This window comes from Lepidochelys kempii, chromosome 15 (genome assembly GCF_965140285.1).
Source record: "Lepidochelys kempii isolate rLepKem1 chromosome 15, rLepKem1.hap1, whole genome shotgun sequence".
Lineage (NCBI taxonomy): Eukaryota > Metazoa > Chordata > Testudines > Cheloniidae > Lepidochelys > Lepidochelys kempii.
Genome location: NC_136394.1, coordinates 6,164,789 through 6,179,311, shown reverse-complemented (window position 1 = coordinate 6,179,311; position 14,523 = coordinate 6,164,789). Strand labels below are relative to the sequence as shown.

General features: G+C 44.7%; 1 protein-coding gene across 6 annotated transcripts in view; it reads left to right on the top strand.

Moving 5' to 3' along the window:
- Positions 1-14,523, top strand: part of LRRC74B (leucine rich repeat containing 74B) — a 60,812-nt gene that overhangs the window by 22,892 nt on the left and 23,397 nt on the right. For 4 of the 6 annotated variants that reach the window (XM_073313512.2, XM_073313509.2, XM_073313514.1 and 1 more), the window contains one exon: positions 3,164-3,705. The exons of 1 other annotated variant lie outside the window; for it this stretch is intronic. In XM_073313512.2, the coding sequence (XP_073169613.1) occupies positions 3,164-3,184 (21 nt within the window). In that variant the 3' untranslated portion in view covers positions 3,185-3,705. Of the gene's footprint in view, positions 1-965; positions 1,067-3,163; positions 3,706-14,523 lie in introns of those variants that run through there. One more of the 6 variants, XR_012155138.2, reaches the window with a different exon arrangement.

Sequence of the window (14,523 nt, the reverse complement as noted above, 5' to 3'; positions counted from 1 at the left end):
AATACTCTTTGCCCAGCTACACCAGCTGCCATAGACTAGGGTAACCTGAAGACTGTATTAATCTATGCTGGGGCCATGACTAACATAGAACCAGACCCCAATTCAAGGAGTCACAGTCAACTACTTTTAGCCAATAGGAACCACTGTGATAATCTAGTCTGACCTGCATAACACAGGCCATAGTATTTCGCTCCGTGGTTCTTGCATTGAGCTCTTATCTTCTGCTTGAGCTAGAGCAGGTCTTTTAGAAAGAGCCTCCAATCTTAAGGCATTGAGCATCCACAACACCCTAGGTAAGTTGTTCCAGTAGCTAATAGCCCTCAAACCTTATTTGGAGAAAAAGAATGGTGTAGTGTATGGAATAGGACAGTATCCCTTTAAATAGTTTGTGGGCCCTCTAGTGTACTCACTGTGTTCTGTGTTATTAGAAGCTGCCAGAAACCAATCAGAGAAGCAGTATAGGTAGCTAGACCTGGAACGTTTGTGTACATTCAGTAAACATGGTTATTTGGGACTCAACTGTGTTTGTGAAGATTCTTCATATTTTATTTGTTTTGTAAAGAACAAAAGACTCAACAGATTGGAACTCAGGAGACCTGGCTTCAGTTTCTAGCTGAGGAAGAGATTTCTTGTGTGACCTTGAGGAAATCACTTAGGCCTTGTCTATATGAGAGAGTTCCACCAATTTAACTTAAACTGGTTTTTAAACCAAGTTAACTAAATTGTTGCAAATCCTTGTGTGGACACACTTGTTTTGGTTTAGGTTTTGCTTAGGTTAAACCTGTCCCTAATTGACTTAAGATGAACCAAAATAAATCTGATTTATACCACAATAAGTGTCCACAAAACCTTTTTGCACCAGTTTACCTAACCTGGTTTAAACTCTCACCATAAGCATGTGTAACTTTCCCATGTAAACCAGTCCTTACTCTATGCTGTGCCTCTGTTCCCCATCTGTGAAAAAGGGATAACAGCCTCACAGGAGGGTTGGGACTTCTGAAGATGAACTTCATTAATGAGTGTGAGGTGCTCAGATGCTGTCAGAGGGGGATATATGAATACCTAGGTAAGTAGATTATTTTCAGTCTGTATTTACCCAGCTTCAGATCCCAGGCTTTGGATCTTCGTCTTCCTCTTTCTTGGAGATAAAAGAGCTCTGCTATCAGAAATCTTCTCCCTCTGTAGGTCCTTGTAGGCTGTGATCATCACCTGTTAATCTTTCTTTAAGTAAACTAAATAGAGCTTTAATCCCTCGCTATAAGGTCGGCTTTCCAAATCTCAGATAATTCTTGAAGCTCTTTTCTGAGCTCTCCCAAATTTATCAACATAATTTTTAAAGTGTGGACACCGGAACTGGATCCAGTATCAGTAGTAGTCTCACCAGTGCCATGAACAAGCCACCTCCTTTCTTCTATTCAGTATTCCCTGGTTTATACATCCAAGGAGTGTCTTCACTCTCTTAGCCACCACATCACACTGGGAGCTCTTGTTCAGTTGGTTTCTGCCATGATTCCTTAAGTCATAGAATCATAGAATATCAGGGTTGGAAGGGACCCCAGAAGGTCATCTAATCCAACCCCCTGCTCGAAGCAGGACCAATTTCCAGTTAAATCATCCCAGCCAGGGATGTCAAGCCTGACCTTAAAAACCTCTAAGGAAGGAGATTCTACCACCTCCCTAGGTAACGCATTCCAGTGTTTCACCACCCTCTTAGTGAAAAAGTTTTTCCTAATATCCAATCTAAACCTCCCCCACTGCAACTTGAGACCATTACTCCTCGTTCTGTCATCTGCTACCATTGAGAACAGTCTAGAGCCATCCTCTTTGGAACCCCCTTTCAGGTAGTTGAAAGCAGCTATCAAATCCCCCCCTCATTCTTCTCTTCTGCAGGCTAAACAATCCCAGCTCCCTCAGCCTCTCCTCATAAGTCATGTGTTCTAGACCCCTAATCATTTTTGTTGCCCTTTGCTGGACTCTCTCCAATTTATCCACATCCTTCTTGTAGTGTGGGGCCCAAAACTGGACACAGTACTCCAGATGAGGCCTCACCAATGTCGAATAGAGGGGAACGATCACGTCCCTTGATCTGCTCGCTATGCCCCTACTTATACATCCCAAAATGCCATTGGCCTTCTTGGCAACAAGGGCACACTGCTGACTCATATCCAGCTTCTCGTCCACTGTCACCCCTAGGTCCTTTTCCGCAGAACTGCTGCCGAGCCATTCGGTCCCTAGTCTGTAGCGGTGCATGGGATTCTTCCGTCCTAAGTGCAGGACTCTGCACTTATCCTTATTGAACCTCATCAGATTTCTTTTGGCCCAATCCTCCAATTTGTCTAGGTCCTTCTGTATCCTATCCCTCCCCTCCAGCGTATCTACCACTCCTCCCAGTTTAGTATCATCCGCAAATTTGCTGAGAGTGCAATCCACACCATCCTCCAGATCATTTATGAAGATATTGAACAAAACCGGCCCCAGGACCGACCCTTGGGGCACTCCACTTGATACCGGCTGCCAACTAGACATGGAGCCATTGATCACTACCCGTTGAGCCCGACAATCTAGCCAGCTTTCTACCCACCTTATAGTGCATTCATCCAGCCCATACTTCCTTAACTTGCTGACAAGAATACTGTGGGAGACCATGTCAAAAGCTTTGCTAAAGTCAAACAATACATCCACTGCTTTCCCTTCATCCACAGAACCAGTAATCTCATCCTTTTCAGTCCTTTTCTGAGTCCCTGCTTTTCAGGATACAGTCCCCATCCTGTAATTATCAGCTATGTTTTTGGTTCCTAGATCCATTGCACCTTGCTTTTGGCTGTATTAAAATTGTAGCACCGGGAGGTATCAAAATGCCTGGAAATCATAGAAGAGTACAGGCACACAACCTTAGCTCTTCCCTCAGGGAGATAATAGCAACTCCCTGACCATTTCTCTGTGCCCACTACAGCTTCACATCAGCATAAAGTTCTGTGGACCCCTACGGTGCTTTGTGCAGCACCATTGATTCATTGTCCAATTTTTCTAATGTTGGGGTTTGGAACTCCCAGTCCCACAAAAATTGGGGTCATAGCGAGCCCAGCTGTACAACAACAACCTTAACTTCACCTTAACAAAGTTTGGGCTGAGTGTGAATAAATGGTCTCTTTCTATTCTGTAGGTTTCCCAGGAATTTTCGTAACACTACATGTGCTCAGTGGAATCAAAGGTCTTCCTTTTATTTGTGACGGGAACTGGATGAGCCTTGGACACCCCCAAAATATGCAACCCCTTTGATTATTCCTTCTTTTGATCTATCTTACATTGAATGGTGGGAGCAGTTGTCATCTATACATTGCCCCTCCCCAGTCCCCCCAAAATGAAATTTTCTCCAAGAGGCGCCTTGTTGAATGTGCCAAAGTATGAGACTGCCCCTACCATTGTCCTGGTAAAATAGGTTCCTGATATTCTGTATTTTGTTGAAGCTTCACTATTGGTACAGAATGAATGTGTTCTGTTCAGTGTTGTGCGGAAATCTGGTTGTGCCTGATGAATGTGCCAAGGAATGAGATTTTTGTTTACTACCGCTTTTCAGCAAATAATGAGATTTTTAAATAAGCTATAGAACCTTTTGAGGAAAATTATGTGTAGCCAAATGAAATTTGTCCTGTAATTGTGAAAATAGTTTGAGTTTTATATCTAATAAATATTTACTGTCATTTAGACCAGACTGACAAAAGTGAGTTTATTTCTGTTGTATCAAATGAGCATGAATTAGGAATAGGGTTGCTAGGTGTCCGGTTTTCAACCAGAGTGCCCAGTCAAAAAGGGACCCTGGCAGCTTCAGTCATCACCGCTGACTGGGCTGTTAAAAGTCTGGTGAGCAGGGCTAAGCAGGCTCCCTGCCCTGGCTCCTTACAGCTCCCGAAAGCAGCCGGCATGTCCCTGCAGCCCCTATGCGCAGGGGTGATCAAGGAAGCTCCACGTGCTGCCCCCAGTGCCAGCTCCATAGCTCCCATTGGTCGGGAGCAGCACAGAGCCAGGGCAGGCAGGGAGCCTGCCTTAGCCTCGCTATACCACCAACGAGGAGCTGCCTGAGGTAAGTGCTGCCTGGCTGGAGCCCACACCCGAACCCCCTCCTGCACCCTAACCCTGATCCCCCTCCTGGAGCCCATATCTGCCCTGAACCCCTACCCCAGCCCTGAACCCATCATCTCTGCCCCCCCCCCCCCCCGGAGCCCGTACCTCCAGCTGGAGCCCTCACCCCCTCCTGCACTCTAACCCCCTGCCTCAGCCCAGTGAGTGAGGGAGGGGGAAAGTGAGCAATCAAGGGAGGGGGCCTGGAGTGAGTGGGAGTGGAGCCTCAGAGAAGGGGTGGGGCAGGGCCTTGGGGAAGTAGTGGGGCAAGGATATTAGGTTTTGTGCAATTAGAAAGTTGGCAACCTAGTTAAGAATGATGTACATACTGGTTAAATTTGATATCTTTGAAATCTTGTTTCCTGACCTCTCTAATATATGAAAATTCCATGGGTTGATCTCCAGACTCTGAAGCCATGGGAAATTGATCTAAATCTGTAGTAAAAACTGTATTTTAAATCACCTATTTATTCATTTTGCTGTTTCTGCAGCCCAGCATCTCCCACAATTCTTTATAAACTAGATAGGATTTGAATCAAGTGGTGTCTCACCCTGTTAATAGTACAAACAGCCTGCCTGTGTATGAAAGCTGGGTGGACTTTCTTCTTTCCCACCTGGGACCTCCTTTTTCCCAGTTCAGTCTTTGTTCCTCAGGTGTTGTGTTGTAGGGAGAGTGAGGCCAAGCATGGCTGTCATTTTCCCTTCCCCACCCCACCCCACCCCTTCACAACATCTTTCAGTAACACACACATACAATGACAGCACATACAATCCAACAGGATATTAATGTTCAACATATCAAGACTTTTGAAATGATACCTCACAAGGCATACTCACCAGCAACTAGACACTACACAACAAAAACACTAACCCAGGAACCAAACCCTGCAACAAACCCTGATGCCAACTCTGTCCTCATATCTATATACAAGGAACACCATCATGGGACCTAACCACATCAGCCACCATCAGGGGCTCGTTCACCTACACATCTACCAATGTGATATGTGCCAGCAATGCCCCTCTGCCATGTACATTGGCCAAACCAGACAGTCTCTATGCAAAAGAATAAATGGACACAAATCTGATATCAGGAATTAGAACATTCAAAAACCAGTAGGAGAACACTTCAATGTTCCTAGTCACTCAATAACTGACTTAGAAGTGGCAATTCTTCAACAAAAAAACCTTCAAAAACAATTTCCAATGTGAAACTGCAGAACTGGAATTAATTTGCAAAATGGACACCTTCAAATTAGGCCTAAATAAAGACTGGGAGTGGATGCGTCATTACAAACACTAATTTCCCCATACTGTTACTCACACCTTCTTGTCAGCTGTTTGAAATGGGCTACCCTCGTTACTGCTACAAAAGTGATTTTTCCTCCCTTGGTATTATACTGTTAATTGAATTATCTCGTTACACTGATCCCCCAACTTGGTAAGGCTACTGCTATCTTTTCATGTACTATGTGTATATATACCTGCTGCTGTATTTTTCCACTCCGTGCATCTGATGAAGTGGGTTCTAGCCCAAAAAAGCTTCTGCCCAAATAAATTTATTAGTCTCTAAGGTGCCACAAGGACTCCTCATTGTTTTTGCTAATACAGACTAACACAGCTACCACTCTGAAAGGCATACTTTGTACAAAACATATCATAATTATAATGACAGTAGTGAATACAGGGATGCCAGGGTGCTGCTTTGGGGACACACAGTGTCACAAAGATATTTGCTGTCCTGGCAACAAAACCTTAACTTTGCCCCCTGGAGCTGGCAATAGTACAGTAAGCAGGGTAGCGCAATAAGTGGAGAGGAGGAAGTGCTAAGAGTATGTGCCATTGTTTGTGTTCCAGCATTTAAGTACATGCACTCCAGCTGTGTTGGGTGTCGCTGTATTCAGTGGTGGGGGGATTAGTTGGAGTAGGTTGTTAGAGCTGTTGCTGTGATACAAGGAAAGGTGCTTATGTACCATGAAAGATGAGGTTTCATTTGAGCCCTGAGTTCTGTGGGTCGTGTCAGCAAAGATGACTTCCTGCTGTGGAGATTGTCTGCCACCTGACTGCTGACATGGGCTTAATGAGGGGAAAGCGAAGGAAATGTCTCAGAGAATCTGCAGGAGAATTTTGTAAGTGTGGGGTGCTTTGTGTGGAGTAGGCTCAGTACTTGGGGGTGGCCAGGTGTAGGTAGCTTCCATTCGCTATGCTTGACCTACACCCAAGAATTGCCATATCAAAGAAAAGGCATTATATTGTGTCCTACAGTGCTCATGTGCATTGTTCCCGCAGTGAGCCACAGCCTCTAAGGGCAGAGTGCTAGTAAGTCTGTTGCAGCATTGCTCGAGGAGGACAGGGTTAAGGTTTCATGGGGAGTGTACCTTAACTCTCCACCTGCTGGAAGGGCATACAGCAGCATTGGGCAGCCTTCACTCAGCATTAACAACGTGTTTAGGTAGGTAATAGAAAAAGGGCTGAGGGGAAATAGAAGCCCAGAGAGGGGAAAGGACTCATCCATGTCACTTAGCAAATCAATGGCAGAGCTGGGACCAGCCCCAGATCTCCTGAGTCCCAGGTCAGTGCCCATGCCGTAGTCCGTCCCCAGTGTCCACTCCACCGTAACACACAAAAACGGAATGAATAGTTGCGAGTTGGGCTCCACTTTATCCTACTTTATTTGTGTATTTTAAAATGTTTTTAAATTTGAGGAGTTACTTGGCCCATTTGCTTTGCTGTAACAGAGCCAGAGATCAGCTCCATTTCATGCTGGGCTATTGCAAGTGCAATTACAATGAATTCCTCAACTTCCCCTGGTTCCGTGACATCCACAGGACTCCCTCTGTCTGCACTCCTGTTCAACATATATAATATAAGGCAGCCTGTGGACAGTTTGGGCTGCAGTGCTGCTAGTTCCGTGGAGCCTCTTTGCTTTCCTGAAAGCGCTCCAAAATTGGGGTCGAATGAGAATGAGTTTGTAGATTTACAGATGATAAGGCCTGAAGGGAACATTTGATTGGTGGTATTCTCATCAATCCATCCAATCAAGGGTAGGCACTTAGGCAGAGACAGACACATAGTGGAGGTGAATGCATGGCTGTGTGGATGGTGTCACCAGGGGGACTTCGGCATCCTTAAACATGGGCTGTTGTTCTGAGGAGGATTGCTGAGCAGAGATGGGGTCCACGTATCAAGGAAGAAGGGTATCTTCAGATACAGACTGGCTAACCTAGTGAGGAGGGTTTTAAACTAGGTTTGACCTGGGCAGGAGACGCAAGCCCACAGGTAGGCCCAGAACATGGAGACCTGGGTGAAGGGTTGGAATCTGGAGGGAATGTGGGCAATCATAGCAGGCACAAAGAGGAGATGAGGGAATATAGGGGGGAAATCTAACTTACATCTTAGATGTCGGTATATTAATGCACGAAATGCATTATGCAGGAACAGAGCCATGCCCAGGGCCTGGAGCTGGGGCTGGGGCCAAAACCGGGGCTGGGTGCAGAGCTGCAGCTGGGCTGTGGTCAGGGGCCGAGGCAGGGTAGTTAATTATCTCTAGGGAGATTGTAGAACCTCCATCCTGTCAGGGATGATCTAGATAATACTTAGTCCTGCTCCATGCAGGGGACTGGACTTGTAGGACTAGAAGGGACATTGATAGGTGATCTATTTCTATGATCCTCTCTAGTCTGACCTGATCATGGTGTCCACTGAAGCCTGATTTCAGTGTTTGTATTGTTACATAACTGGATTATTTGCTATTAGAGTAACTGCTGATTAAATACATGTCTGACGTGTACGGTGACACTGTTTTTTGAAAACTAGCTTTTTAATTAGGAGATTGTGACAGAATAGACTAGGGCTGGAGACTCCCTGCTGGAGGCCTCATGGCCCTGCCTCACCCTGCCCCAGAAAAGAGCAATAGAGAGGGCCTCCAACCTGTGTAGAGCAGCTTGTGGGACAGAATCAATGAGAGGGGCTGCAGGGAGCAGCCAATCAGGGCCCAGCAGGCTCATATAAAAGGAGCTGAAAGGCCTGAACAGATCAGCCTGCTAGCAGTGACTGGGGAAGCAAGAAGTACTTCTGGTGGGCAGCGAGGGCTAAGGCAGGTATTTGCTGGTGATGAAGCGAGGGAATAATTTCTGACTGGCTGCCAGGACTCCGTTAAGATGGGCTACTGGGAAGTGGCCCAGGGAAATGCAATTAGATAAAGGGATGTGGTGCGTGGTTGCTACTTAGAGGTTCCCTGGGTTGGACCCAGAGTAGGGGGTAGGCCCAGGTTCTCCCTATCCTCCAACAGCCATTGGAGAAGTGACTGTGCCCTGAGGAGAAGGGAGTTTAGACAGGCTCAGGGAAGGGACTATACATGGACCTGTTAGGCCCCCAGAAGGGAGCTGAACTGAGACTGACCCATCCAGAGAGCAAGGGTCAGAGTACTAAAAGGCAGGTGAAGAGCGTCTAGAGAGGAAGCCCTGGGGTTGCTGCTCCGTCTCCAAGCAGGAACCTTCGCATATAAGCTGGCCAACTAGCGTACTGAGATAGGCCCTGTTGATCAGACTGAGGACGGGAGCCTGGGAAGAACTAAAGAGATGTTGCCAATGGAGGGGTACCATGATGGGCCTGGTTGGATTCTTAAAGGACTGAGCCTGGGGAAGGCTGCAAGACATTTTTGATTTATAACCCAGAAGGGGGTTGTTTCTTTGCATATGGACTGTGTATGACTTGGCCGGAGGGCTGAGTCACTGAAGACCCACCTGACAAGCACAGTGGCCTACAGGGGGCACTGTGAGCTGAGACATTAAGAACAACTGCAGGCACCCACACACTTGACCAAGGGGTACTGTGAGAGGTGAGTACCACCCCATTATAGAGATGCTTAGATCTGAAGGGGCTGTTATGGCCATAAATGGACACAAATCAGATGTCAAGAATTATAACATTCATAAACCAGTCGGAGAACACTTCAATCTCTCTGGTCACGCAATTACTGACATGAAAGTTGCGATATTACAACAAAAAAACTTCAAATCCAGACTCCAGCGAGAAACTGTTGAATTGGAATTCATTTGCAGATTGGATACAATTAACTTAGGCTTGAATAGAGACTGGGAGTGGCTAAGTCATTATGCAAGGTAACCTATTTCCCCTTGTTTTTTCCTATCCCCCCCTCCTCCTCAGACGTTCTTGTTAAACCCTGGATTTGTGCTGGAAATGGCCCAACTTGATTATCATACACATTGAAAGGAGAGTGATCACTTTAGATAAGCTCTTACCAGCAGGAGAGTGGGGGAGGAGGAGGTATTTTTTCATGCTTTGTGTGTATATAAAAAGATCTTCTACACTTTCCACAGTATGCATCCGATGAAGTGAGCTGTAGCTCACGAAAGCTTATGCTCAAATAAATTGGTTAGTCTATAAGGTGCCACAAGTACTCCTTTTCTTTTTAGGAATTTATCCAGTAATTTCTGCATCAAGCCCATAACTTCTGTTTTGGCTACAGCATATTTTAGAGAGTTTTATTAGTCTTGATTTAAAGATGAGATGTGACAGAGAATCTACCACATGGCTAGGTAAATTGTTCCAATGGTTAATTACACTCACTGGTAAAAATCTATACATGATTTCTAGTCTGAATTTGTCTAGTTTCAGCTTCCAACCATTCGCTCTTGTTCTGCTTTTGTCTCCTAGATTAGAACCACCCAATATCGGAAATCTCCCCATGTAGGTGTTTGTAGATATGATCAAGTCAGTTCTTAACCTTCTCTTTGATAAACTAAATGGATTGAGCTTCTTTAGTCTCACTATAAAGCAAGTTTTCCATACTCAATCATTGTAACTCTTTTCTGAGCCCTTTCCAATTTTTCAATTTTCCATTTTAAAGTATGGACACCAGAACTGGACACCATCTCCAATCCTGGTCTCATTAATGCCATATGCAGCGGTAAGAACACTTCCTATTCCTTCCTGATAATCCCTGCTTATACCTCTAAGGATCACATTAGCCCTTTCAGCTACAGTGTTGCACTGAGAACACATGTTTAGTTGTTTATCCTCTAAGACCTTTGCAGAGTCACTTCTTTCCAGGATACAGTCCCCCATTGTTTAAATATGACCTACATTATTTGTTCCTAGATGCATTTTAGTTAGGTCTGGTTGAAAATTTTCCATTAAAACTTTTTTCTTCAAGTGCTTGCTCATGTCCATTCCATATTAGGTGTGTGTGTGCTCACCACGTGCACCGGTGCTGGAAGTTTTTCCCTCAGCAATATCCATAGGAGACCGGCTCTGGCACCCTCTGGAGTGGAGCCTGCATGGCACGGTATAAGGGGCACTGCCGGCTCCCTCCACCCTTGGTTCCTTCTTGCTGCCAGTCACGGTGCTGGAACGTCTGCTGCTTTGGCTAGCGTTGATTCCTTTTCTGTTTTTGTGAACTTTGAATACCTGTAATATAGTTGTATATAGTTACCCTTGGTAGTAGTTTTCAAACTCTTCATTAGTCCCAAACGGGACTCAGCCAGGGGACGGGACATGCCCCGGTCCCCAGGCCTTAAGCCCTGCGATCGCTGCAAACGACCTATTGTTGTAACAACCAGGCAAGGTACTAACAAACTTCAACAGGCCTTTATTCTTAAAGTGAAAACCTCTTTACCAAGCTGCTGCTGCACCCTCGGTAGTTCTTACCCTGCCTCCTCAACTCCCTCCCCCCCCCCCCGTTTCCTGTCCTTTCAGACTCCCAACAGCCAGTGCTCCCAGTTCTAATAATTACAAGCAGCATCTAAACACCACATTCCCTCCTCTCTTAAGAAACTCTCCCAATTAAAATAAACGTTCTAACCACAGGAACAAATATGAAACAAGACACTATACTGTTGGCAGAAATATTACACTGAAAACACTGTAGATACTACATAACATAGTCTCTAGCCCAGACAGGTGGTCGTCTGGGTCTGACAGGCTGTCTCGCAAGCCCCGGTTCAAGTGCAATGTCTTGCTGTGTTGATACTACAGTGAAGTCATCCAATGCAGACTGGATGTTGGCATAATCTCCTCTTGGTGCATAGACAGGTGCAAGATCAGCATTCCATACCCGCCCATCAGAAAGTTGAGCAGTGTAAGGTCCCTTCTTCTCTCTAATTTTAAGAGGAGCTGTGAATTTATGGTCCCCTTTTCATAAAACTCCAGGTTTTTGTATTCTAACAAAGGAACCACACTCAAACTTTGGTTGTCTTGTCTGTGAAAGCCTTATACTTTGCTTGGTTCTGTTCAACTGTTTTTCTCACATCGTCCTCGGTTGGTGCATCAGATCGTGCCTGTAACAATCTAGCAACGTTCAGTTTAGTATTCATCTGTTTCCCATGCAGTAACTCTGCGGGTGATCTTTGTGTTGTGGCATGTCGTGTAGCCTGGTATGCTTGCAAGAAATCAGTAGTGAAGGGTATCCACAATTGCCCTTCCAGTTTAGCCATTTGCAAACTCTCTTTCAAACTTCTGTTAAACCGTTCAATTTCCCCATTGGCTTGAGGGTAATATAGGGGTGACTTTCTGTGTAAAATGTTCCTCTCTGCTAGAAAAGTTTCAAACTACAGGGAAGTAAATTGACTACCATTATCTGAAACCAGTTCTTTGGGATTACCTTCCCTGCTAAAAACTGAAGAGAGGAACTTAATTACTGTAGCAGAAGAGATGTAAACGCTACCTCAGGCCATTTACTGAAATTGTCTATTAAAGTGATAGCATAATGGCAGTCACTTGGAGCAGTATCAAAGGGTCCTACAATGTCAATCGCCACTCTTTGCCATGCAGATTCAGGAAGAGGAACAGGCTGTAATGGAAGGGTACATGTCACTGCTGTCTTATCATGCATTTGGCAAGTGACACAGGATTTTATGAGTGCTTCAGTTTGAGAGTCCATCCCTGGCCACCAATACAGATCCTGTAGTTGTTGTTTGGTTCTGACAATTCCTTGATGAATATCGTGTGCCAGGTGTATGAGTTTTGACTGTAATTCTTCTGGCACAAGTAGCCGGTATGTACCTCGTAGCACAGCCATCAAGCAAAGAAAGTTAATCCCAAACTCTAAAATAAGGCAGCAAAACTGGGTCAAGGTTTTTATGGTTACTGGGCCATCTTTGTCAGAAATTCCTGTAGTTTTTGTTGAATTGGACACGCTGAACAAGCAGCTTGAAATTGTTTTTTTGTAACTGGAGTAAGAGCGCTTGTAATAAGCGCAACCACTACGTCCTCATCCTCCGGTGGACCATCTGGTGAAAGCAAAGGCAGGTGAGAGAGGCAATCAGCTACCACATTTTGGTTTCCAGGCTTATATTCCCGTTCATAATTGAAAGAGACTAGTGTTGCAGACCATCTAGCAATATGATATCCTGCTCTTCCCAGTCCTTTTGTGGTGAGCAACATCATCAAAGGGCTGTGGTCTGTGTGCAACTTGAACGTACGGCCCCACAGGTAAGTTTTTTCCATTTTTCAGTAGCCCAAAAAGAAGAACATACTTGTGTCTGACTGTAAAATATTTTCTTTCAGCATTAGTTAGTGTCCTTGAAGCAAATGCAACAGTCCTCTCTGTTGTCCTCATGAAGTTGTGTGAGGACAGCCCCAAGTCCGTAATCAGAAGCATCAGTAGTTCCAATTGTGGGCAATGCAGGGCTGAATAGTGCAAGTACTGGACTATGTACAATCAAGTCTTTCACCATTTCAAAACTAGCTTGTGCAGCCATTGTCCACACTAAGGTTGAACTTCTCCATAGTAATTCTCGTAATGGTTCAATGACAAAACTATAATTGGGAATGAATTTTGCATACCAGGAGGTGAGATCCAAGAAGGAATGTAAGGTTTGCAAATCTGTTGGAGGAGGAGCATTTGAAATTGCCAGGATATGATCTGGATCAGGTTTTAGTCCAGCCTGTGAAATTGTATACTTCAGAAAGGAGAGTTCAGTTTGTCTAAATTTGCATTTGGACCTATTGAGCTTGAGGCCTGCTTTGCTGATGCAGTTTAGTACAGACTGCAGGTTATTGTCATGCTCTTCAGAAGTATTTACAAACATGGTAATATCATCCAGATAGCACTGAACTCCATGTTGATTCTTCAGAATCAATTACATCATTTTTTGGAAGGCACTTGGGGCAGATGCAAGACCGTATGGAACACGTTTAAAACGAAACAGTCCCTCATGTGTAATAAATGCTGTGAGGTCTCTGCTATCTTCATGCAACATAACCTGGTGGTATGCACTCTGCAAATCAAGAGTAGAAAACATCTTTGCTCTATGGAGTGTTTGCAGAACTTCTTCTATGTGAGGAAGAGGATGGCTGTCAATCACAATAGCTTTATTTGGCTCCCTTAAGTCCACACAAAGGCGAATGCCTCCATCCTTCTTCTGCGTCACTACTATAGGTGAAACCCATTCTGAGAAGTTTGAAAAAAGAAAAGGAGTACTTGTGGCACCTTAGAGACTAACCAATTTATTTGAGCATGGGCTTTCGTGCCACAAGTACTCCTTTTCTTTTTGCAAATACAGACTAACACGGCTGTTACTCTGAAACCTGAGAAGTTTGAGTAACAGCCGTGTTAGTCTGTATTCGCAAAAAGAAAAGGAGTAATTGTGGCACCTTAGAGACTAACCAATTTATTTGAGCATAAGCTTTCGTGAGCTACAGCTCACTTCATCGGATGCATACTGTGGAAAATACAGAAGATGTTTGTTTTTATACATACAAATCATGAAAAAATGGGTGTTTATCACTACAAAAGGTTTTCTCTCCCCCCATCCCACTCTCCTGCTGGTAATAGCTTATGTAAAGTGATCACTCTTCTTACAATGTGTATGATAATCAAGGTGGGCCATTTCCTCCACAAATCCAGGTTTTCTCTCCCCCCCCCAAACAAACCCACTCTCCTGATGGTAATAGATTATCTAAAGTGATCACTCTCCTGAGAAGTCAATCTCGTCAATAATGTCCTTTTGAACAAGTTTTCTAAGTTCCTCTGAAACAGCTTCCCTGGCTGAAAGTGGTAAGTGCCATAACTTCTGTCATACAGGCATCACATTATTCCGCATTTTAACTTTATGGAGAAACCCATAAGCACAGCCGACTTTCTCCTCAACCTGGTGTTGGGTCCCAGCTGAAACTGGTGTGTGTACCACAAGAGTGCTTTGCTGAGGAAGATCAATTCGTCCATTAACTACCCTGAGATTTCAAGTAGCGAATAAATCTCTGCCAAGGATAGCTGTGCCTTTGTGGACAATGTAGAACTCTGCAGTTACACAGCAATCACCAAAAGTAACTATTGCTGGCGAGCAGCCATGTACTGGTATATGGTTTTTCAAATAGCACACCAAGTGAAGTTTGGGTTCAGTAAGAGGCACATCTTTAAAGTAATCCAAATAGATGGAA